This window comes from Charadrius vociferus, unplaced genomic scaffold (genome assembly GCF_000708025.1).
Source record: "Charadrius vociferus isolate BGI_N301 unplaced genomic scaffold, ASM70802v2 scaffold126, whole genome shotgun sequence".
Taxonomy (NCBI): Eukaryota; Metazoa; Chordata; class Aves; order Charadriiformes; family Charadriidae; genus Charadrius; species Charadrius vociferus.
The window spans coordinates 1,958,824-1,985,711 of NW_009648894.1; the positions used below are offsets into that span (position 1 = coordinate 1,958,824).

At 37.4% G+C, this 26,888-nt stretch overlaps 1 protein-coding gene across 1 annotated transcript in view; it reads left to right on the top strand.

Annotated features, from left to right (window-relative positions):
* The first annotated feature begins 4,181 nt into the window (after positions 1-4,181).
* PLXDC2 (plexin domain containing 2) overlaps positions 4,182-26,888 on the top strand; it is a 155,188-nt gene continuing 132,481 nt past the window's right edge. The window contains exons 1-3 of the mRNA XM_009887149.1: positions 4,182-4,254; positions 5,905-6,116; positions 26,626-26,772. Of these exons, the coding sequence (XP_009885451.1) occupies positions 4,182-4,254; positions 5,905-6,116; positions 26,626-26,772 (432 nt within the window). The remainder of the gene's footprint in view (positions 4,255-5,904; positions 6,117-26,625; positions 26,773-26,888) is intronic.

Here is a 26,888-nt window from a genome sequence, read left to right on the forward strand (position 1 = left end):
AGTACTGTGATCATAATCTGCCATCATTCAGAATTTTATTATCGTTAACTTCTGACTCCCTTTGCAGGCCACACAAGTTCTCATCCCCTGCTTGGTGAAAATAGGATCATCCTAAGCATCATTCTCGCACATAATATTAAAATTATTTTAGCAGTCTCAGACAAGCTTTAAAAAGAAAATGTCAGGGTGTGGTCTTACGTTGTTTTTAAAATCATGTTCACAATTGACAGAGGTTTTTGTTTGCTCATTGTCACTGTGGGATTTTTTACAAATCATGTTACGTATATGTTTGTAAAGAAATTCATCCTATCATTATCGTGGCCATATTGAAGTCAAGCATATCTTATATTTATTATCTTATATCATGCATTTCTTTCCTAAATTAAGATCAGAAAAATGGAATGGGTCCTAGTCCCATGAATCAGGTACAGCAGAAAAAAAAGTCTCTATAGCGTTGAGCTGTTCATAGGAAGAGATAATTTAAACTGGAAATTCTTCTTCTTATGAGAAGTATGATTTATTTTGCTGTGATATTGGGCATTCAGTATATGAACACTCTACTTGGAGAATCTTTTAAAGGAACATTTGTGTTTTGAAGAGTCTATCACTTCATGGATCCAGTATTCATATCTTCCACCAACGTTTGTTGGTTTCGCAACTTTATTAATAAAATGGTCATAGTACAAATAAAGATTCATGAAATGGGCTATAGAAATTTACTTAAGTTAAAAGAGTATGGTGACATTTTCAGTTTCTTGATGAATAAATTTGTGTATTTAATATTTAATTTTGCTGGCATTTAGTCTGTGGCAGATTTAGAAAGATGATACTGTATCTCACAAGCAATCTGTTGAATAGAGGTTTCAATGTGTATTTCTGGGCTTTCAAAAAAAATTCTTGTTGATTATGGTGCATTTATGAAATTAGTCAAATTGCAGAGTTGGCCTAAATATGTGCAATCATGAAATGTAATTAACATATGTTTTTCAGAAATGCAATTCTGAAATTCTGATGTGCTGAAACATTCCATGAACCTCTGTTTGATCTCATGAAAAAAAAACCCCAAAAACGTTTGAATGAATGGTAGAGGATTAACCTATTTGCCTTTTTTTGTTTCAAAAGGGGGTTTATTTCCCCTTTGGTTACATTGCTGTCCATAAAATTTTGAATGTTTCTTTTTTCCTGTAAAGTGAGAACTAGAGCTTCATTTTAAATAAAACTTTATGCAGACAAGACGTCCCTACTAAATCCAAGCTGTCTGACTTGTCAAGCTCTGCTGTTTCATTTTGGTTTTATTTAGTTATAATTTTTCCCATTTAGTTTGAGGGCAGGCTTGGCAAAGCAGAGAACCTGTGGTCCTGCCATAGTCAGGCGGCTTCTTTCCTTTCTGCACATCTTTCTTGTGTAGCCCAATCCGCAATTCCAATCTGTAAGAGCTGCTTGCATAATTCACAACATTGAAGTACACAAACTTCTCCACATATTCCGTTGTTGTCCACTTTCAGCATTGATTTATGTTAATGATATTTGTTAAGCAGTTCTGTGTATTTTGTGGTACGGGACACACATCTTCATGTCCAAAACCTCAGACTAGCAGAGCCACCTCAAAATTCAGGTCCTGATGTACAAGAAGATACAGGTTTCAGTCATGTGTCATCCATCACGTTACCTTAATACAGTTTAAAAGCTTGTTTAGTACTTGTTAAAATGCAAGCTAAGGTAGTAAAAAAGCTATTATCTGGGTACATGGTGGTTTAGGCAATAGCCAAAATCTTTTAAAAAGTCTTCTTGCGAGCATGTGAACCTGCACAGAAGGACATTTGAAGCACCTGTCTTAGATGTGAGTGGAACTGTAATTTTTACCCATTCCCCTTCCTCAATCTCCTCTCTAAATATTCAGCGTAGGTCTTTCCAGTTTGTGTGAATGATGCCCCTATTCCCTGAAAGCTTTTGGTGGTAATTCTGATTAATCACATCGACTACAAAGGGTTGAACTGGCCAAGTGTGACAAGAGTTTCTGAACTTGGCAACAGTCAGTCATTAACTCCAAATCATCTCAGAGCACTGCAAGCTTTTTATAGATTCATTTCCCTCCCTCCCACCCCACAGCCTTTCTAGCTTTATTCAACACAGAGTTAAAATCTTAAATTTTAACTTAACCCAAGTGGGAAAGGAGCTGCAGACAATGATTTTCATTGCTAATTTTATGAAAACTTCAAGGACAAGGGCTGAAATATCAGACCAAAACACCAGCTCAATTACATACTCATTAGAAAGTTCTGTAGTCTATTTTCACTGCTTCCAAAATACTACAGTACAATATCAGCTCTACAGACCTTTACTCTGAGGTATTCACATGCCATTGACAGGACTATATCTAACACTCTTGTGGTTTGCACATAAAAATATCAGTTGAAAACTGTAGTTCCAGTTTTAACTTATTTGAAGGCTTATTATGGTTCTGAGTCTCTGTTCATACAGGTTGAACAAGTTAGTACTCATTTATGTTTGCCAATATTATGAGTTTATTATTAATCAGATATTACAGCATTTGGCTGCTTTCCTATTGACTTGAATGACATGTTCTCCTTCAGTGTTAATTAGGTGCAAGCTCTGTGATCTAAAAGATAAGAGTATAATGCTTTGGTACATTTCCTCTAAAATGCCTTTTATGTGATTTATTAGCTACACAGAGATTTCAACCAGAAACATGAAATAGTTCTAACTTGTAAAGTATTGGTATTTTAGGTCTCTGAGTGCTTTTTCTTTGTGAGCTGCCTGTGTTTAGAACTTGAAAATTAATTTATCTATCAATTATCTGAGAATTTGTATGAGTTACCTATTTCAATGATATTTACATAAAAGGAACAGAAAAACCTCTGTTCAGCTCACTTTAAAAAAAAATCTTGTCACTTTCTCGGCATTAGAGATGTGTCGGGATGAACCAGAGACCGCTGGATCAGAGCTGGTCTGGCCAGGCCCATCACCTCTCTCTCCATCTACAGTAGCTTAAGGAAAAGGTTTAAGGAAGGAAGAAGCCTACAGTATAATTCTTTCTTTGTTTCCTGAAAATACATCTATATTTTATCTCATGTTTTAGCTTCAGTAACCCCCCCCCGGCCAGTCCAGGACAGTTAACAAGTCTAGTGGTAACACTAGTGGAAGCTTTCATGGATAATGGTGAAAAAACCACAAAGACTAGTTTTAAACTGAAAATGTTCATGCTTTTAATTCTTTCCACTAGTAAATGTAGAAGGATCTAATGCATTCTGAATACAGTTAGGTGATTATAAAGCTTCCTTGTGTAAGTATAGCTTGTACCTGTAAAATAATATTTATCAGTGTAATAGTTCAGTAACAACATAGTTTAGAACATTTTCTATATTTCAAGAGAAAAATAATTAATTAAAATAGTTGGAGCAGGATAAAAGTTGTGCACTGACAACATCAAATGTTTCTCTAATGGGGAGAACATTTGGCCCATGCCAAATTTTGCAGATGCCATGACGCAATTATACTGTAAAAGAAAATTATGGAGTAAATTGTGTAAAATTTCAAAGCCAATGGAAGTGCCTAAATGTGCTTATCACCCTCTCTCCAGCACTATATTATTATTCTTTTTAAAAGCAGTTTATGTTACAACACCTTACAGCTTAGAAGCCATATTCATTTCTATTCAGGATGGAGGATAACGAAGTGTAAGTGCTTTCCTTTACAGAAAAGGCTCAGCCTGAGGTGAATAGGGTTTAGGGCCCTTCCCTAAGTTTTGCATTTTCTGTTTGCTAATTTCACTGATTGCCTCAACGTGTTGATTGTTGACCATAAAACCAGTTGGCTGCAGTGGGAGTGTAAAATGAGGGTAAATTGGCTTTTTGCCTCTCTGAATGTGGGTTTTGAGCCATCAAGGGCAGCTGGGGAAGATGTTTGAGAAGAAGGGAGCAAGGTCCTGCAGACATTGTAGCCTGTGGTCCCTGTTTGTAGGTGTCTGATGCTCCCTGTGCCTCACAGAAGGTGCTGAGGTGTCTTAGTGCTACAGACCCATCTGCAACGGGAGGGCAAACGTTGCCTCCACAGATCCAGCTTCAGGCATTGCGTATCACAGGCAGAAAGTGCCTATCTGTGATTTTATCTGAGAAGTTTGCCGTCTGTCAGCTTTCTGATGCCCTTATCCCCATACCAGCATGGTGAGTGCCTCCAAGCTGAAGCAGGGAGGGCAGCTTTCGATAGATTTTGATAAGGACTGCGGAGGAATAAGTTAGTTCATCTGCTGAGCTGTCCCTCTGCATCTGGCAGTTGATTGCTTGATAAAACAAGGAGCGTGGTGGCAATTTGTTGAAGACGAGTGCTCTAAGGCTTTTTAAGAAATGCAAGGAAACAGGTTTCAAAAAGCCACCAATTAAAGAAAAGAAGTCTGATTACTTGGGTTCTGAGGAAAGTTATGGCCTGAGATAGCTTATTTTGCATCTTTATTAAATCCTGATTTCTCTAGGTGACAAAGGACCTTCAGCTCACATTAATTTCAGTGTGGCTGAGAGTGATCAAATAGCTTAGGAAATAAGTTTAGTAGATTTTGGGGAATTTGGTAGAAAAATGGAATCACACGGAGCCTAAATCCTACTAGAGCACTTCTGGACTGTAACTCTTTCTGGACTGTCAAGAACAACGTCTGGCAGATTCTCCTATATCCATGACTCCTATACCTGTTCCTGCTATGATGCAGTAAAATACCACTTCTTATTTAAACCTTTGATAGCCAATTTTCTATTTTTCTATCTCTTCTGTACCTAGACAACATATGCGATGCTTAGTAAGGACCTTGGAAGTGGTTCCTTCCTTTGCTTTTGCCAAACAGAACCAATGGAAACATTTCTACAAATTATTTACCAGGCTATCCTTTTTCTCAGTATTTTTCTTTTACATTCCTACTTCTCTTGAGAGTTCATTTGGAACCTCACAGTTCTGGTTTTTGAATGAAATCGTCTTCTTCCTGGCACATGGAAAGCACTGAGCACCCCTTTACTTCTCCTTCTAGACCCAAAAACAGTATGAAAATCATATATGATTTTTAGTACAAAGTATGCAAAATTACTCCACCCCCTCTTGGTAGTGTTAACTGAAATAAATTAACAAAAAATACTTTGATTGGGTTTTGGATTAGGCCAACTGGAAATTACTGAAAAATCTATGCTTTTGCCCTGGTGATAGTTTTACTAGCATGAAAAAGTTGTGAATGAGCATGAACAAAGTCCAAAAGAAATATGTAAAACACACGACCTGACTGCTCACCCTTTGTAGGGGACATAGTGAGTGTCTATAGACTTCACACATCATTTGCATTTATCACTTATTCAATGGGACAGCTTTATTTTTACACTGGAACAGATGTTTATGGGAATTTCATGCCTCTCACAATGTTTATTTGGCTGCCTTTCTCCTTGGCTTCCAAGCTCTCGCTACATAAAATCAGTAGCAAAAGCTCAGTCCGTACCAGTGTTTCGCTGCCTCTTCTACTTTTGATTTGTTAGATCATTAAGTGATTTTTTTTGTTAGATTTATTTTATTTTGAAAATTGACAGCTATGGGTGGGCAAGTATTAAAGTTACAAAAGTTACAAGGAAAACTTTTTCCCAGACATAAAATAAGCTAGAAAATAAAACACTTGGGGTATGAAGAGGAGTATACAAAACTTAGTCCAAATTCTTGAATTTTGTAGAACTATAATATGCTATCTATTCTTTTAAACTCCTATGCTGTTGTAGAAGCTTTATCAGAGATATTGGCTATGCTATACAGTGGTTCAAAACATTTATTAAAAGGTTACTGTTCGTAGGTTGTCAGTAATGATTAGTAAACCAAAGTTCCACTCACTTATTTTCTTGTTCTTTTGTTGTTGTTGTCATACAGGTGTGTTTTATGAAGTTGTTCAGAGCTTCCCTCACGTGGAGGAAAATGTGCGTGTGGATTCATATGTAAGCAGCCACAGGTGGAGAAGGCACTCAGAGTCTCTCAAATCAGTCGACACCAACAGAGCTAGCATGGGGCAGGATTCCACTGAGCCGGGGGGTTTCACAGATCTGCTGCTTGAAGAGGGACATGACAACACCACCCAGATTGAGGTAGAAATTTGTTCCATTTGTTTTTTTACTCAATTTGTTATATTTTGTTTGGGGCAAGTGGAAAATGAAGACATTTACTTCAGCATATTTGAATGTTGATAGGAGAAGAGAGCCACGTGGTCTTTGTATTTGTGACCCTGTCAGCACATAGAAGCCGGCTTTTTTCTCCTGTTCTGGGGCTGGAGCCTGTCCTGTCTGACTTTTGAAGATAGTCTCTTAAGGATGTCTGTCTCTTTGCTGGAAAACTGTTATGGCAGGTCCCGTGTTGTAGTAGTTATTGCTGGAGAACTAGAAAATGAAGTAATATTTAAAAAAAAAGATAGTTAATTATTACTTAAAAGTTTAGGCAAACATCTCCATTTGTGAGATTTTGCCTGGTATTTGTGGAGAATGATATCCAGACATGAAGGGGAAAAGGCCTTAGGGAAATAAGAAACTGGAGAAAATTCCAGGTTGGTCTTTAAAAGAACTTGCCCTTACTGTTAGATTGTTGATTGTCTGAAGAAGAATAACATGGATCAAATCCATCTAAATGAAATCTTGGGACATTCTCCCTGTTTTATGATTTCATTCAATCTCTGATTGCTTGTTCAAAAAACTTTAACTGCCAGGTTGCCCTCATATGAACATAATGTAAATCCAAGTGAGCACCAGTTCAGTCTCTACACCTGTCCTGAGTTTCAAGTAGTGTAGGGAGAGCAGAAGTTGACCATAATGTTAAGTTGTGATTGATTGGTGCAAAATGTCTCTGCCTATGACAATTTGTGGGAATTCTGCTACTTAATCTTAGGGGTTCTACATAAACACACTGGCTGAATCGATTTTGTCTTTATACACAGTTAGCAAGGTTTAATATTATAATTATTGTATTTTTACTCTTTTGGGGTTTTTTTAGTATTAGGTTTGTGGGTCTCTTATTAATAAAATCTGCATCCTATTTTGCAATAAAATGCAGCTTGAAATAAGCTACGTTTAACATTTTCAATCTTTGTGCTCTGCTTCCAAAGCAACAGGGCTATTTGTTTTTAGTTCTGAGGAGCTCGCTCTCAGACAAGCAAAACAGCTTTTGGATTTTGAGTTGTTATCTTACACAATGACAAAAGCACAGCAATATAAAACCCATCTGTAGAGACAATGGTGTCTCTACAGCATGAGTCAAAAAATAATAATGCTTTCTAAGAGGCGTGTTTTGTGTTTGTTGTTTATTCAGCTTCCCTGTTTGCACAGTACTAATTATGTTTCCTCTTGCATAAATATGGGAGTTGCTAGTTGGTAAATTATCTTTTTGAATTGCATGTTGTTTTTATTATTTGGTTTTTGCCCCCTGTAATACTGGGCCATACTTGTAGCAAGTCACTCAGGCGTGACACAGATTAACCCTTCTTCTAATTACTTTAGCAGCTAAAGTGAAAGATACCTCAAATACAGGAAAGTTTGTGTAGCTGATCTCTCCGTGGTTTACCAGTAGATCCCCATGCAATGTCTCCACTGAGTTGAGTCCCAAGCTCTTATGAAGCAAAATGGGACAGGGTTTCCCCTCTAACATTCATATACGGCAACATACAGGAAAAAAAATGAATGCTTGGAAAAGGACATATGTGGAATGGTACTTTTCCAGGGCTATCTTTCCTGACAAATTAATGGCATTATGGTGTTTTAACCTCAAAAGTACATCACCCTTACTGGGTTTATTGAATTCAGGTTTTGTGTTCTGTTGCAGTCCTCTCTTTTCGTAAAGTCTTTCCAGCACAATAAGATAACCGAGTTGTGGTTTTACACATTATCGGATTCCGTTGTAAATCCCTACTACAACACACAGGCATTTTACAAAAAAAACCAACAACCAACCCTTGATGCCCAGCTTTGTAGAGGAGGTGAAGAGTACAACAGATATTCACAGCGGAAGAATCCATGTCGCAAAGTCTTCTGCAGCTTGGGAGCTTATCGGTAGTGCTGGAGAGCATATTGATTTTTGAAACCCTTCTTCTGTGTGAGTTCTTCTTGCTGAAGAAAATCCTGAGAATGAATACTACCTGCCACTCATATTCAATGACACTACAGAATTAAAACATGTCTCCATCAGAGATACTGTTTCTCTCTAAAGAATTTGCTTGAACTTGCCATGCAAACTTGGAAGACTTCTTTTACTGGAATGCTAACAGTGATGAAGAGCTTTAATTTTCACTTAATATTGTTTTCTGCTCTTCTTTATAACGATGAGTTTACTTTATATCCAGCTTTAAAAAAAAACAAACCAAAACGAACACCCATACCCCCTGCCAAAAAAAAAAAAAAAAAAATAAAGCAAAAAACCAACCAAGGACAAAAAGGAAGGCAGTATCCAGAAAATTCTGCGCACTGTTTAAAGAGAACTCTAAATGTTTTCTGCATTATCAAATCCATGCGGTCATAATGGGGAAAATAATAAAATCAACCTGTCTGGAGCATAGCTTTTCTTGATATTTTAAGGTAATCAGATTTTTCATTTATGCTTTTCCATTGGAGTTACAGGGAGTTGTTCTGTAACTTCACAGCAGCACCATCCTGGTCTCCCATCAGCCCTAATCCATAGGCTCTTTTAAGATCAACTTGAGTGGAATGTGAAGTTCAGGCCTCTGTCAACAGCTATAGGAAGTGCTTTGTAAATCACTTTATCACATCTCTGCAGTAGCCAGACTGGACCCACTCCTATATGTAGGAAAGATGATAATGGCCAGATTCTCTTTAGAGATGCTGTCTCTCTGGTTCAACAGCTGGAGCAGTGCAGCCATTAGGGGCTTGAGGACATTAGCTGTCTTTCTTCACAGCTCTGGTTTGCCTCCTCCATTTGTTTGGCACTGTGATTCAGGACAGATCTCATGCAAAATGACGTATGTATTCAGGTGCTTTTGTGAGTATTTTCTCTTGAGCTGGACTCTCTGGAAGTTGAACAGCATTGTGGAGACTAGCAGAAGCAGTGGTTATAGCCATTTCATGTGCAGGACCTTCAGAAATGAGCAGGGCCTTGGGAAGGAGAAGACAAGACCTCCAAGTCCCATTGTGTTGCTGGAGAATAGGAATTTTGTGGTTCACAGTACAGCATTGTGGCAGGACAAACCCGCAGAACTGGAGATGCCAAGCAAAAGGCAAAGGACAGGAAAAACAGGTTTCTGCTACAAGCCGGATTTTCTATGCAAGTAGAGCAAAATTGTGGTCTTTCTAGAGAGCTGACAGCAAGATGGAGATTATAGGGTAAAACCAAAGTATAACAAATGCTTATCATAAACACTTTATGAAACAGTATGGCAATCTTTAAAATATTCCTCTTTTCTCCTAGTTTAGTAGGTTTATTATAATGTTCCAGTTAGGGACTAGAATGTTGTAAATACAAAACATTCCCGAGGATGGAGGTTGGTCCCATTTGCTTTATTTGCAATTGGTGCTTTGGTTTATTAAAGTTTCATTCCCACTACATAACATAGCCAGAGAATGTGAGCAAACTCTGAAAAGGGACAGGTCTAAACAGTGTGAGATCCCATCTTGTACAGGTGGGCACAAATGTTACAGTCCTAGAGAAATCCCCACAGCAGATAACCTTGGAACAGGTGGAGAAATAGGTTGTCAGCAGTCCAAATTAACTGCAAGGCCAACCCCCAAAAAAGACAGTAGTGATGCAGTGCAACTAAATTGGCTTCATGGCAAATGAAAGCATCAAAGAGTCTCCCTTTGAAGACAGAAGCATCCATGGTTAAGGCATGTCTTAAAGAATCTTCAAGTGCCAACCTTTTTATACTTTTTTAAGACACGTTATTAGTATAGTGTAAACACTTATGTTCTTTTTATGGTTTTCTCTGTAGTTTGGCTTTACGTTTGGTAATTAAGGATTTAACCTTTTGCCTTCCTAGAGGAGGCTTCCTGCTATAAAAGATGGTTAGCTCATAGCACTTAAGGAGAACTCAAATGAATTTGAAGTTTTTCTTTCCAAGGGTCACAAAGTCAAACATTAAAGTCTTCTACCTGAAACACTGAAAAGTAAAATACAAAGAAATTGAAATGGAGCAGTCTCTAATATATAGCTTGCATTGGCATTAGCAGAAGATGACAAACTTTGCAAAATGACTTTGGGACATGTGAATTACTTTTGAATTTGTTGCCACTGTATAGAGATACTACATCATAACAAGTCTTCCACAAACTTCCAATAACAAAAAGAAATCCAGCAGTAAAATAATAGATTAAATCATAGTCAGGCTTGAGCTGAGTACAGCCATGCTATCAGTAAGGTTTTATTGCTTTGCACCATGAAAAGAGTGAGAAAAACATATTTTTTCCATATAAAGTCTTAGAACAGAATGAATGGCTGCAACTGTATGACAGGAAAATATTCAGTTCCAACTATGAATCAGCATGCTGAGCATGATAAGACAATTCAAACTTGACCGTTTCTTACTTTCTCCACTCCTTCCAACATAGTACCTGTGAGCATAGAAAATTGTGGCTATATCGGTGCAAAAGAAATTTATTTTTTGGGTAGTGAAGTGACTTATTTATGCCTGTGGATCTCGCTGATATCTCCTGCTGTGTATTGCTTTTAACCAAAATAGAGTTGTTGCAAACTGAAGACACCTTTCTTTCTTTTTCTCTCTCTTAGTTTCTCTAGATGTTGTTTGAAATGTAAATTTTAGCAATTCCTCTAGTTTAGACCTGGAAAGCGTCTTGCCCCTATCAGAACACCACCAGTGGATTTCCTACTGGCAACAATCTTTTACTGAATTTTGCATTTTTTCCCAGAGTTTTTGCCTAGAAGGTTTCTCCCTTATCACTGCCAGTCACTCATGGAAGTGAAGATGTCTGATTCTGACTGGCAAAAACAACAGAAGGGATTGAGTTTTACAGCCCTTGGGATTTGAGAGCAATTACTCTCAGCTACTGACAGCAGTGTCAGTGTGCCCACTGCTGTGTTCTTACTGCAAGTCTGAGCAAGGGAAAAAAATAATGGTTAAGATTAAATTTCACTCAGCTGGACAAATGATAAGGCAGTGCTGCGATTACTGCTCTAATGCACTGTATTAAAAGTGGAAAAACTTGTCCATGCATAATTGAAGCCTCAAAACTAAACGTTATCAGAGTCACATAGTGAGCTGTCAGTTTGGTCAAACCTGCCTCTGTTTTATTCCTTTTTTGGGGGTTGTTTTTTGGGTTTGTTTTTTTGTCATCCCAGTGCTTTAATGCCAGTTGCATCTGAAGGACTTAGAAACTAAGAACAGTGTTACTAACACTATTCTGAAACCACGGTCTCTCCAAGTTACTGAGAAGAATGTTCTGCATTTAAGAAAAATTCCTTATCATTATGTAAGTTTAATGAGTATTTCTGTTCTCTTTCACCATCCCAAGTTATGAGAGAGACACACTTTACTTCTAAAGACTGTTTTCTGACTTGCCATCTCTTATAGCCTTTAATTATCTGTGTACAGTTGCCAACTTGTCTAGTTTTTGAATTTGTAGTTTAAATATTTTGCTTGAATAGTGCTTGCATGTACCGTTTGGTGATCCTCAGCAATGCAAGAGTGAATTCTGTAGACAAGATTTTGATATACTCATTCAGTGTAATAAAATCAGGGACGCTATTGATCTCCACATCATGACAGAATTCTTTTTTAAAGCATAGTCACATTTTAATGTGGATTATAAAGTATCAAAGTAATGCATATTCAATACAAAGTTTTAACCAGATGTTTGCGTTTTAATTTTTATTTGAATTAAAACATTTGATGTATAACTGAGGAGGAATGAAGCTTTGGAGAACACAGATTTGTCACTGGAGTTGGCTGATTCTTTAGAGAGCAAGAGAGCAGTACTTCTGTTCTGAAATCTGTGTTTACAAAAAGCCGTGTGGAATAAAACACAAACTAAAAAACTGAGGAGACTATTTTTTGTCTTTACCTACTTTCATTTTGGGGACAGATCATAGACTACATTATTGAGCCCTCACCTAAAATAAAGGAAATGGCAATTTTTGTTTTAAGATTGCTTTAAGTTCTAAGTGAATAAATCGACTTTAAGTGATTTAATCACATGGCTGCAGCTTACCTGGTCTACTTGCGAAAACTTTATGATGCCAAAAGTTGAATTCATTTTTATTTTTAATTCTAGGGAAGTATAGTTTTTTCTTATTCACACTTAATATTTACATCGTGTGATTTTTGGTGTACATAAAGGATTCATCCAGGAGAGGGAGGGAAAATGCTCGTCCTGTAGGCATGCAGATATTTTTCCCAATCTTTGATTAACCTTTGGTTGTTTAGTGTAGGTGAAGTTTACTGACTTTTCCATGGCTACAACTAATGTGACTAAAAACCATGGGTTTACAGTTGAAGGTGGTATTACATTGGGTTCTCTGCCATTTCAGATCCTTATGTTGCCTTAGACCATTTCATGTTCAGTTGTATTTAAAACAAAGTTTGGATGTTTGCTATTCACTCTGTAGTTTCTGTAATGCTGTAGAGGATTAAACAAGCGTCCCATATGATTCCTCTCTACTGCACATCATTAAGCTGTGAAAGCTCTGGAGCTCTTTGACGATGAATATTGCAGATGCCAATCATGTGATAGAAATTTGTCAAGGATTGTTAAACATAAAGGTAGTTCCTGAAGAGCAGATCACTGGAACCTAGGAAAAATGGGGAGTTACCAGTTTGCTCCAGGTCCTTTACTCTACTCTTCCTAGGCATCATTCCCAGTCAGGTCTGGGGACTGGACTAAAAGGATGTTTGGCCTAAGAGAGTACAGCTGTTCTTGTGCTCCTATTGGTATCCACTCACTAAAGTAAGTTAAATGTCATATTACTGTTTGCATAGTTAGAAGGTTGAAAGTTACAACAGAGATTTAGGATGTGCTGGAGCAACAGTCTTGGGATATGCTGTAGCTGCACTGAAACCATCGTGGATATATCTTTTGTTTTTCTATGTAGCAGAATATTTAGATGTGATATTTTTGTTCTAAGAGCTAAAATTTGCTGTTAGATGATATAGTAATTGAAGGCTAAGATGTACAGGATTTTTTTGCGGTGTTTCTAAACAGCTTTTATTACACTCTTCTGAAAAGGTTGTCATTGTTATTTTAAAATTTTTATTCACACTTTTCAGGAGTTTATTTTAGAAAATTACTGTGTTACTTTGGAGATGATGGAGAATGTAATTTATTTTCAGAAAAATCAAGTCTCCTTTTTTCCAACTGAGTCAAGGGGAAAATAATGATCCTTACTTCTTCACGTGATGTTGGGGAAAGTATTTGAACTTTCTCAAAAAGGAAGCTGCTTCAGATGACATCCTAAATCAACTTAAAATTTCTGTAAATTATAGATAAATCCACTATTTACCTGATTATTTTTAATAGCTATAAAGAAGAGCCAGAAAACGATCTGGAAGCGGCACTGGTCACACATGAAACATCCTAGTCCTCTGCTCTTACTAAATCACACCAAACAATATGTCACCTGCAACTAGAATTAGAATCTGGGACAATCATTAATTTACTCACTTTTTTTCCACTTGTCCAGCTGAGTTTTCCACCAGTGATGTCACACTTTCTAGCTGGCCGGCAGACTGATATATCACTGTCTTGTTTTCTTTCAGGCTTTCAGTTGCAAAATGGTAAGCTAGACAAAAGCCTCATACATCTTTTTGTATTGACTTTATTAATTGCTTACTTAAATCAAGGTAATCTTGACACTTGCACTGGCTCTTGCTACAGCCTTCAGATGGACTGAATTCATTACCAGTTCAGCAAGAAGCGTTGTAGTAATGAGCCTGTCAACATTTCCATTATTCTCAATCTAAACTCAAGTGGTGGTGGTTCTACTAATAACTCAGACCTGAAAAAGAAAATGATGAAGACTGGAGCTGAGATTCATTCTCTATGTCTTTTAAACTTGAGGGGGGGAGAAATTAAAAACAAGTTTTCCCACTCCTAACCTAAGTAAGGGAATTCATAGTTCTCCATGGTAATCCTGAGTTCATTTCCATATGCTTAGCTATGTTGGCACACAAGGCATTTAATTTAACATGCTGATGATAATGAAATTTTATAGCAGGAAAGGAGACAGGGGATTCAGAATTTAATGGAATCTGCCTTTGAATGTTCTTGATGATAATATTTTACATTTCCATATCCCTCTTCATCTCCAAGTTCCTAAAGCACATTACAATTACTCCAGAATCACTGAGCTCAAGACTGAAAAGAGCTACGAGTGGTATCGACAACAGACCTTGTCCTTTCTTTCTGAATTAATTATTTCAGTCATACATGCCTCAGCCCTTGCTTGCCGAAGTTGGCTGAAAATAGATTCAGCTGGTGAAAGCTAAATATTAGTGTGGCTGTGAAGGTTTCTCTTTTCCAGCCACTTTCTGTGTTCACCATAGAGTGCCCCGATGAGGGAGACTTGTATTGATCCAGTCATGCAAAAAGCAGAGGATGATGCTCGTTTCAACCCACGCAAACCAAATGGCTCTAGCTAATTTCACAGCACACAGCAAATTTTACGTAGCTGATTTGGAGCAGGGAGTGAGGGTGAATACATTACTGAGTTGTTAGTGCAGGGAATTTGGGTAGGTAAGTAAAAAGTTGTTACGCTAAGCCATATAATTCCAGCTTGCATAACGCCAGTCCTTAGGGATAGAGTTTCAAAGCTGTAGGAATCCTGCTGACAGTGATGGATTACTCTGTGCCATTCTGAAAATCTTTCAATTTTATTTTTTTTTTTAATATGGGCGAGTCAATTATCTGTTATCCCAAAACAGTAACAACTTGGCGTGTAAGGACATGGGTATGGTGTGTCAGATTTGGTCAGACACTTCCTCTGATGGTGGGTAAATTTAGTAATTATAACTTGAGAGCTTTCAGCATCTATCAGGAAGTTGATGGCCTGTCTTCATTGTGATTGCGTGAATTATACAGACTTTTCAGAGAGAATAAATGGGGCCAAAGCTCAAAATTTGTATCAAGACAGATATCAGAGTTAAGAAAGTTCCATTAGTAAAACGTGCAGTTGTCCTTCCAAAAATGCCATCTAAATGCTATCAACTGCTGAAGATAATGCTGATGAAACACTTTTAATAGCTGTAGTATTTCATACACAGAGCACAAATTAATAAATAATGAAAATAACAGATTTTTTTGTTGTTGTTGTTTTCTTCTGTAACACTGGTATGCATTCATGTGCAGCCTGTCTAGCTTTTCACAGACCATCAGCAGGAAAACGGTATATTTATTTCTAGAATACAAAATTGGCAATGGGGATTTTGGAGAGTCTGCACCAAATTGCAGTGTGAATAACGGTGAGAAAAACAAAAAGAACAGCAAATTTTCACATCTTCACCAGACTTTTTAGCAGCACAACATTTACCAGAATTAAAGAGATGTGACAGGGTTACTGGAGGTTCGCTTCATGCATTTGTATCAAGCTGCGTGACTTTTCAAGAGTTCCTATTAAAATTTTTAAATAAATGAAAGCCTCACTCTCTGAGTATTCTTTCTGTAGCCTTAGCAACAAAAGAAGTAGGAAGGGGGAGAAACTGCAGATGGAAAGCCTATCTGTCTCATCTCATATAGGTGGAGCAGTAAAATGCCATGAGGGATAAAATGCCATGATCTCTCAGAGGAATTCCCCTTTTGCTCTAGCGCTAACAGCAAAACAAGCAGCTTTCTCGGGTTCTTCTTGCCTTAGGCAAAGTATGGATGCCTCTTTCCTGGTGTATGAGAGGAAAAATGTCTTCCAGAGCTAGAACAGGCATAATCTGGCTCCCAAGTGCTACTGCTGAGTTTAACCGTATCCAGGAGTGGGCCAACGATGTGGCTTCCACACGTCAGCAGCCTGGGGAGTGCTCAGTTGGGGGGTGTAACTGACTGGTTGGCACAGTGGTTTCTAGCAAGTGTGGTGAGAACGTTTGTGACATCTTTCTTCCATAGTTATAAGCCAGTGGCCCAAATGTCCCTATTTGTTTAGAAAAGAAATCCCCAATTCTTACAGTTGTACAATTGATGACTATGTGGTTGAATGAAATAACAATTTCTTCCTGAGCATTTTCTTTCTGTTGAAAAAGTAATTCATGTCTGTACAGCTGGACTGCAGTTACATGTTAATGTGAGGAAAGGGTTTAAGGTTTTTATTGTGGGGTTTTTTTCAATACAATGGAAATAGAACATTTGATGCTATCATTTATTCATTAACAGTGTATAAATGTTGACTTCCTTGTATTGGTATTAGCTTCATGGTATATGTCAAGCATATTACTCCCTTATCTTGGAAATCAAAGTAATTTCTTAAATACAGTTCAGAAGTTTGTTTTGTACATAAACATTCAATTAAGGGTGGTACACATCTGTATACTGCTCGAATAATGTGTATAAATTCAGATAAAATAGTAGGCTACTGCGATATTTATGAAGGTTGGAGTCTGCAGAGGTGGTTTTCTTTTTCAGTTGTAGTTAATATTGAAATTGAAGGTGACATTCAGCTCCCTAGTTTGGATACTTAAGTAGATGAATTATGTGCAAGTTCTTGCACGTGAGGTAAACTATCCTGTCATAGGTGCTGGACATTTAAGGTGAAACTCAGTTGCCTAGCTATAGGTGTCTGGTATCATTTTAGGCACTGTGGTTATGTGGAATGGCCTGTTGCTCCTCCTGCAGGAGGTCTGATTTAGGTCCTGGGTCATACCTGCAAGTCTCAAATGGCTCTGGCATCTTCCTGCGCTTACGCAACTGCATCTCATCCACGGTCAGTACAGGCAGTGCCATCAAAGTGGGTATTCAGTTTGCTCTAAAGTGGACCTGAAAGCTTACTGAGCTGACAAACCTTCACTGACAGCATTTACTACGTCTGTAGTTGTGATACTGAGAGCTTGGAAACCTAGCTCTTATGCAGACAGCTGCACTGAGGTGTCTAACCTGCAAACCGCATATTACTCTGCTCTAAATCTGAAGTGAAAAGGCCAAGACTTTTTTTCTTTTTTTTTTTTTTTAAGTATACCAATAAGGAGTTATATCAAGCAAAGTAAAAATGTTTCTGGTCAGGGTCGAAATGTTGAGATTCTTCCTCACTTCCCCCAACCTCACAAAAAAAAAAAAAAAAGATTGATTTGGGGTGCAAGTAAAATCTCATGTCTTCATCTTTCTCTGTTTTTCAGTGGTTAGGAGCAGATATACATTTTCCATCTCTTTTTTTGCTTGAAATTGTGAAAAGACACCCTTCAAGTAAAAAGTAATTCTGTAGCACCTTATGTTTTATCTTCTCATGTTATGCATTTAGCTGAAAGCCAAAACCAGAAATACAAGTTTATAAAACTTTTCCACTTTGGATCACTCTACTCTTAAAAAGCAACATAGAGTTGGAAATGATACACAAGAAAGAATAACATTTATCAAAAAGAAAGTCATGTGTTAGCATAAATTTTACATATTTGCAAATATTGGATCAGTGGAGGCTGGGTTAAACTTGAAGGCAGTAGTGCTTTTCGGAGACAGCAGAGGAAGGATATTATTTAGCATTTTCATCTTGTCTGAGTAATTGCAAAGTGCTCATAATATCCCCCCTGAAAAGAGAGGGAGTGCAGATCCTGCAGAAAGCTTGTTTGGAGCCTGATGTTATGCAAAGGGAGTGACTTGGAAGCGCCTGTCTACCCAACATGTACTTCATCAAGCATCTCAATTAAATAGGATGTCTTACAGTTGTGGCACTTACATTAGAAACCTCTCAAGGGATTTATTTATTTTTTGGAGCATGACTGCAAGAACAGGTAAAGAAGTATTTCTATGACAAGGCCTTAAGAAATGTGGCTGGTGAGAACAGTTTGTTAAAATTGCACATAGTGTTCTTTTCCATATTTTATAGAATATCCTGACTGAAACGCTGTTACATATGTATATAGAAAAAAAATGTGAACAAAGCAAAATGCATACTTTTTCCAAAGCAAAGAGCAATCTTCCCAGAGAGCAGTAGAAATCTGGGCTACAGCTTAACCATTTTAATCATCACTATCTTTCCCTCTAAGACTTGAATGGTCATTTTGAAATTTTGCATGTTGATTGTGGATTTCAGCCAGTCATATGTTTTAGTAACTAAAGATTTGAGTGTATTTTATGTGAGAGCTAAACTAGAAAGTGCCCTGATTAAATAGACTATCAGTTTTGGTTGCAATCTGTTTAAACTGAGTGTTCTCCAGAGAAGCCACGCTGACGCAGTTTGGCCTTTCAATGCCCAGGCTGTGTGATGAGCGTGCTGCTGCCTGGCTGTATGCCGAACAGCACGGCTTTGGCAAAGACTGGTGCCGAATGAGGTGAACATAGTACACCTTTAAAAGTTTCAAATTAGGCTTTATCCCTACAGGTAGAAAGCTACCACATTAATAAACTCGTGTTCCTGCCTGTGTCAACTTAATATCAGTCGTATGTGTTCTTACAACTGAATGTCCTACCATTTTAGCTGTGAGCCCTGATGGATCCTTAAGACACAATATTAACTGCTGAGGAATTACAGCACACACGAGTGAGAGTGGAGACAGCTTTCTGAGCTGTCCTACATAAAGCCCTGATCAACTAGAAACTACACCTGCTAATATTAATTTAATCCTCCAAATCTGTAACACTTTTCACCTCGATTTAGATTTGCCATCTTCCCTCCTCACATGAGGCTTCTGGGCTGCTGGGTCTTGGTTGCTCTGATTTATTCTTGTCTCTTCCCTTAGAAGAGGAAAAAAGAATGGGAAACAAGGACCAATTACCCATCCCAACCAGAGGACAAAATATGCTACGGAGAGTTTAAATTTGCTCTAATACCTGGATTTAAAAAAAAAAAAAAAAAAAGAGAATAATATTAAACTGAACTTATTATGTATCGGGGGGCAAAAAAATTGCACAAGTGTGGCTGTAAGTTTGTAAAAGTATATACACTCAGAAATACATTGTTATATTCCACACAAGTGAGTCATTAAAGGGCTAAAATACTAAATCTTTAAAAGTTAATTTGACAAAAATGTAATTACTTATGGCATTATCTGGAGGCTTGAGTCGCCAATAATGGGGCTGGTAACAGACATGGGGTCATAGCCACTGATGCCCTATAGGTTATGATGCAGGTAGGTTCTTTTATGTTTACGGTCATTTTCAGAGTTTCAGTTTTATGAACATTTTAGTCATTTATACATACCTAAAAATGAGAAAATAAACTCTATGACATGTTTCATAATTACACCAAAATCAAATCGCTGCTAGGTGTTTTCATGGCCATTTTATTGCAGTGGTTCCTATTATTTTCTTTTAGTGGAGAGGATGCTACTGAGCAGTTAATAAAGGCTTATTTTGAGAATGCCATTTCTCAAACTCCTGCTCCAGCAAATCAGGAACAAAACTGCATAATAAATATTTCCCTACTGTAATTGGGTTTTGAGTGACTTGGTGATTTGGCTTTTTTCCTCTCTTAAGTAAGGCATTGCAGAGGCTTTTGCTCTTTTGAAGCTTGTCTCTTATGACAAGACAATCCAAGGGGCTTTATAAGACCACTGTAATGACCCCTAAATAGGCTGACAGTTTTATAGCAGTCCCCAAGAGGGAAGCTTCATTTCAGAAGCGGCTGAATATCATGAAAAAGGCAGCGGCTCCACGTTCACTTTTCACAATGCCGGAAAGACTAAACGGCTTTTTGGATTAATAACAGGTTTATGGCATCCTTCTCTGCCAGACTGTCTGTCAGCGTGTGTGATTCTCCATTATAGGTGCTGTCAGACGCTCAGAAAAGTGTGGTTTGAAAATCTGGGAGTTTAAGATGTTGTAGAGCTGTGTAAAGCCTTGTGTGTACCTAGGGGAGAAAGCTGTGAGCTCAATGCTTTTGTTTCATCCCAGCTGATGACATCATTTAGTGTTTACAAAAACAACCTCCAGATGTAAATCTGTGAGATTCTGGGCAGAGCGACTTCCCTACTGGCCCTAGTGAAAATCTGAAATTGAAGACTCCTGCACACGCAACAGGCTTTTAGGACTCTGCAGAGTACTCAGGTAGCTTCTTCTTGGAGAATATAGTGTGAGATGAAGTTCTTCATCCCAGTACACACAGACAAAGGATTTCCTGCTTTGTTAGATTGAGTTCCCCTCATTCATTAGACATGATATTAGCTGTTAAAAAAGGATTTTGCTAAGGCTTGTGTAATCAACAGTGATGTTTGCAGGCTGTCTCCAGGTTTCTGCTGACTGTTGATGTGGAATATGTATGCTATGTCCATATACATATATTTCCTAAGTTCTTCCCACATCAGATATTAAAAAAAAAAAATAAATCAAAAGAACAGATTGTAGCTTTGTCATTGTGAAAGCGGTGAGGCAGTTTTGTAAATTGTATGTTTCCTCAGTAGAGATTCATACAGAACAAATGCTTTTGTTAAGAAATTGAACAGTAGAGAGTTTATCCTTGATACAAAGCACTTATGAAATGAAATTGGTACTTCTGAACATCAGAGAACCACTCGTAACAATTGAGCTTCCTAAGTAGCAGCCACTATATATAACCTCCATAAACTGCATGTGAACTACCACATGAAAGTCTTATCTACTGAAATTAGAGTTTTCACGTTTTGAAAGGCCAGTTCACCTTAAGCATTCCTTAGGGCTCTGCAGTTATCAGATCCTATAAAACTGTAAAATTGCATCATAACATTGCTATGGTATGATTATAATTACAGTACTCTGTATTAAAAAATGCATTACACAGCAGCAGCATGCAAAGTGCCTCTTTCCTTGTTTTCTCTGGCCTTAATCTCCCCATTAGGACCCCATCTCAGGACAGATGATCTTTTCTCATACTCTCATCTCCTCTGCTAATGGCTGTTACACTGGGGATACTCTCTATGTACCCTTGCCACCCACCCCTGTCTCAGTCAGTGTCTGCCTAAAGAAAAGGTAAATAAATGAGGAAACTCAGCTGCAACACCGTAGACACGTGCTTCCTCTGCACTGGTAACAGAGTGTGACCGTGCATCTCTCCCCCCCCTTCTCAGTGCCCGAATATGTGCTGGCTGGAAGAGGCTTTCCGTCAGCTGCAATGCAGAGCCCGGCTCAAGTCCTACTCAAGTTGTCATTTCTGTTCTCCTCTCCTGTGCTGTTTTTAGCTGGTGGGTACTAATAATGTTCAGAATCGGAGAGCAATTTTTTAACCAAAAAAACAAACCAACCTGAAACAATTCAGAAGTCAATTTTGGCTGTATTTTACTGATAGGGCAGGCAGAGATACAGTAAGACAGTTACAAGAATTACGTGAGAGGAAGCTGTTTTTGTTGTATGTGTTCGGGGCCACCTTGTTGCTGGCTTATTTTAATAGAAAGGGTGTTCTTCTTTATTCTGCAAAATGAATTCCCAGAACTGCTTTTCTTCATTAGGGAAATACTTATAATTGCTGGCTCATTTCCTTCCTCTAAATTTCCCAAGAAGTATTTTATTATTATCTTTGCTTCCTCCCTGAAAAGTAGTCTATTTTTAAATATGTAATTGCCTGTTTTCTCCTTCCAGTGTTTCCATTTTATTCTACAAGTGCAGCTTTTAGAAAGCATAATTGTCTGATCAATTTCATAGGCTATTCGTTGATAAATGCTCATATGATATTCAGAGTTAAAGATGACTTTCTGAACTTTGTATTTGGTGATGAATTTCCTCAACACTAATTTTTGGGGCAAATACCAGCAACACTTTTGGTTAATGTAAAAATATACCTAGTCTGTGGTTTTAGCAACATTTAGGCAATTGGTTAATGCTTTATATTGCAAATCAGATACCAGACCTTCCTTTTACAGTGATAAAATCAGGCATCTATAAAGTTTAACTCCATATCCTTGATGGCTTCAGAGTTTCTTCACTGTCGTGTTGTCTCAATGAAAGTCTGAAAATGCAAATTAAATAAATAGAATATTAAAAAGGACAACAGTTATCAAATTAAATGCAGTCTAATTGTCTTCCGTTGCAGCTGGCAGTGTAATTCATGACACTTAATCACAGGTATTTGAAGATAAGGAGGCATGGATGACTTTTATTTATTTTTAATCGGTCATGTCACAAAGAGTCTCCCAGGACTGGGTGAAGGGAACCAAAACTTAAGCTACCAAATTGTAACTGCCAACTGGCTGGCTGGTCTATAATGATTTCCTTTGTGAATTTCTTTCTCTCTTCTTTCAACTACAGAGAAACTGAAGCATACTATTGTGCAACAGCAGGGCTCTTTCCTGGATACCAGCTGCGTTTTCTCAGGTTGAAGTTACTAGTTTGTTTCAGTTACAGCCTTACAGACATATATATATCTCTCTCAAGACTTATTGTTCAGTAATGTCTGTGGTTTGGATCCAATTTGATCCAGTATTTCATGCAATTGGATTCAACAGATGCTCTTATTCTTAACTCAAATCTTATTTGTTAATATCCTCTGTCTCCTAGAGATTTACAGTACCTTTCAATTTCTGCTAAAGAAAAAATGTGACGGGAAGAGAATTAAACCTGTGAAGTCCCACGCTTACATATGTGACTGCATCATCATTGAATCGTGATGTCTTATTTAATTGAGAGGGAATTTTATTGTTTCATGTCTGTTCTGGTACTATTTTCCTGTTCATCTTTGGTCAGAATCCCAGTCAGTAATTTGAAAGCTTTTCAGAGGTGTAATCTATTTGTTACTTTTAAATATTACACATAGTTACATCATACTATATTGCGACAGCTCTTCTCACACATTTGAAGCCTTAATCTGTTAAGGGACAGCAGGTATTGAGGAAACAGGTATGCGATGTTTGGACTGTATTTGCGAGTATCCATATATGTAACATATGGAACGGATGTTCAGTCATTGAATTTGACAACTACTGAACACCAAGAATTTAAAGAAGGTTTAATCTTCAGTTGCGCTAAGCTTTCATGAATAGTGCATGCATTCAGCTTTCCTGAGAAAATTCAGTTGTAGTTGGAGAAGTATGGGAATAAATTCAAGGTATCATCGGACAATATCCCTCGTGAAAACTGTACGAAATTAATTTTCTTTACAATCTATGATAAAATGGCAACTCAGCATTGAGGATTGCCTCAGGTAAAAAAATAACTTATTTCCCCAAGAGGGAAGAGTTATGAGAAAGGTTCTAATAAATATCGCCTTTATACTCACAAAGGTTGCCAACAGTAATCCTCATAGCTGCTGCAAAAACCTTCTGGAAAAATCCTTTGCTTAAAAGCTGTACTTCTCAATAGAAGAGACGTGCTTCCTACTGCACATATATGCAGTATTTGGATAGGACTCTACATCTAGAGTAGAGATGGGAAATAACTCTCATATCCCCAAAATAGCTGGAAAACAAAGAAAAAATAATAAATTTTCTTGAAGTATTAATGGGTATGTTCTCTGCTTTCTCTGCATGTTCTTTCATTTGGTAATATGCTTCTGTGTCATTAAAAGATACTGTAAAGCTTGTTTCTCTTCATACTTGTAGTTATATATAATTCTACGTGTCTGCAGAACTCTGCATCTGTGGGTCATGTAACCATTAAAATTATTTTCTTAATTCAGTAATTTCCATGCAAATTCAGCATGATTTTTGAATCATTTTTCCATCTTCTTTTGCATATAGTACCTGTAGGGGATGGAATGTATTACGGAGCAGGTGCAATGAACCAAAGCCCATAAAGAGGTCTGTGAGAAAACTCATAGGTGTCTATTACTACCAATAAAATATTTCTCTACAGCTGGGAAATTTATGGAAGACTTCAACAATTTAATTTCCATAGTAATGCATGTTAAAAACTATGAAGGCAGTGACTTGGAATACCGGCATGGGTCCTAACCTTACTAAGAGCTCCCGAGATGCTCAGGCCAACTTTAGTAGTTAGCTGTATGTTCCTTTTTGTAGTCGTATTGTAAATTTACAGATAGGATTTAAAAAAATCAGGATGTGAGAGAGAAACGTTTAATAGTACATTCATAAAATATATCTGCATGAAGGCTGTGAAGCTTTTCCAAAGAGCAAAAGGAATTCTATTTTTTTTCTATCATCCAAGTAGAAGTGAATTTGTTTCCTTCCAGAAGTATCTAAGATTATCTGACTTGAATTAAAACAGTAAATGAGACTTCATTTTACACAAAATTTGGTGGTAGTTTATACATGAGTATTTCCTCACACACTGACAAAATTGTTGAGCTGAAGTCTATAATTTAAGTCTTTGATTTACAAGATGTATGGTGAGTCTCCTTTAAGCATGGATCAAGATACCATTTAAAGCATTCTTACAGAGCAACTAACTAGGCTCAGTGTTAGAGCCTTCTAGTTGGGGAGGTAGGGGCTTAGCTACTAGTAATTAACTGGAGTAGTTTCGTTATGAAAAAGTGGAACTGCAAAAGCTCTGCACAGTTTTAACTATAGTTAAAATATTGCATGTTTATCTGAAACAAGCTATTTTGGTAAATATCTCTTCTTCTTTGTCTCTCCTTGAGACTTTATTATGCCTGAAATGTAACTTTTAATTTCCATGGAAATTCTGTCAGAATGATAAACTAGACTGGGAAAATATATCTTTGTTGTCAAAATGTCTTAATTTACTGTACCTCCTTTTTATACATGACAGTAATAACCATTTCTATTGACCATTAAAGAAGAAAAGAATTTGGTAAGGTAGCTGGCTTTTGTCATCTTCCTGGCAGCATAGTTTTAATTATGTTTACTCTTGTGACTAACGTAGAGCTGCTGAAATTGTTAGAAGTTGCTTCAAAAGTGTCAATGAGATTTACTGGGCAAGTACATCCTGGCATATAAAGTACAGCAGAAGATATAGAAAACGTCAAGGAGAAAATAACCTGATTATATCTGCAACAGCTTAAGTAAAATGCATCAGTAATGGTGTTAATGTAGGAGGAATTCCAGCTGAAACAGGGTTTATTGTGAATATATTTCATCTGGAACATGAACAGTTTCATCTAGAATATAAGCCCTTTGCAAGTATATTTTTCAGCTCAGGACATGAGGAATGTGTTGTGTATGTCCTGGGGAGAGGTGGTGGGGAGGGAGTGTCAGGTCTGCGTGGCAGCACGACGTGATGTGAGGGTAGTCCCATGCTGCTGCCTGGGTATGGGAGGTGCTGCAGGAAAGGAACTTCTTCATCACCGTCCACCTCTTCCATTTTCTTTGCCACTGTGTATTTTCTAAGTTTATTCTAATTTTAAAACACTATCATTGAGGCTTTGTTTATTTTGCTTTGGCACTGAGGAGAGGGAAGGGGGAAGGAACTGAGAAGTACCAGCATGTACTTCTTTTACAGTACTACTTACAGCTATTCAGCAGAAAGCTGGCAATGCTGTTGATTTAAATATTTTATGATTACAACTTAGGACAAGTTAAAGAAGACTGGGAATCTGGGATGTGTTTCATCTCTCACCTCAGACCATGCGCTTCTTTTTTTTTTTTTTTCCCCCCTTCTCCTTTCACTGTCTTAGATCTCTTTTAGGAAGGTACAGACCATCATACCAACTGACCTCGACAGAAACTTTGGAATTTCCTATTCTTGGCTTTTTAAACATTTACTAAATTTTGCATAATAAGACTTCAAAATTTTACTTTTTTTACTGTGCTAAATGTATATGATTTTAAGTGTAAACTGATTGCAGTGAGGTTGAGTGGCATACAGAGTATTTTGAGTGTTGGAGACTCAGCTTTGTCATTGAAATAAGCAAATATTGCCAAGACTTTGACTGTCTTCTGAACCATGCACTTGATTGTGGAATTGGATATCTACGAGCAGGAGGATTTGATGGACCACTAGCACAGATTCCCATGGCTCATGTAGAATTCATGTATTTTACCTATGAATTTGCTGTAATGTGAGCATCACAGCAACTACTGTCATTTAAAGACCATGAGAACTAGGAAACTCTCTTCCACAAGTATATATGTATTTGTCTCTCTTGGAGTAGCAAATGTACAGTAAAACAATCTTTTGGCCATTTAAAATGAAATAACATCATAAGCCTATATCTATTAGGAATTTTTCTGATGTTCTTGTAAAGGGTTTTCCAGTATATTATGTTTAGAAATGTTAAAATAATGCAAATTTTTTTTTTAAGTGTCTGCTGTGAGTACTGCTCATTGCTTTGTTAGAGAGCATAGCTGTTACAGGAATTTAGTGTCCGTCTTGCCTTGAAAGCCATCACACATTTTACCATAGATTTCACTGATGTGGTTACAGGAACTGTATGATTGGGATTTGGGCATAGGGAACATTATAATCATAATATAAGATGATTGCATGAGGTAACTATTGACGTTGCCAACTGCTTGTGGTTAGGAGCAGAGCTGTCTTCTGCAACACATTTGCAATTTGAATTTTTTCTTCATTGCTGACTTGTAGTCTAGTCTAGTGTTTCCTGAGCAACAGGACTTGCTTTTTCAAGGGTGAGTTTTATATAACGCTAAGGTGCATCTTCCATTCTAATGTGTGTTTGCTATGGTATTTTTTCCCCTTTCAGGAGGATACAGATCATAATTATTACACTTCAAGGACGTATGGTCCATACGATTCTACCAGCCGGGATTTGTGGGTCAATATAGACCAAATGGAGAAAGACAAAGTAAAGATTCATGGGATCCTTTCCAATACCCATCGGCAAGCAGCAGTAAGTTATTAGACGTTTTTTTCTTTGACTGACATGGATATTTTTCACCAGTGACCAACACAGTAGTATTACAAAGTATTGTGACTATTGTTCACAGAGCTTTATTTTAGTTAAGC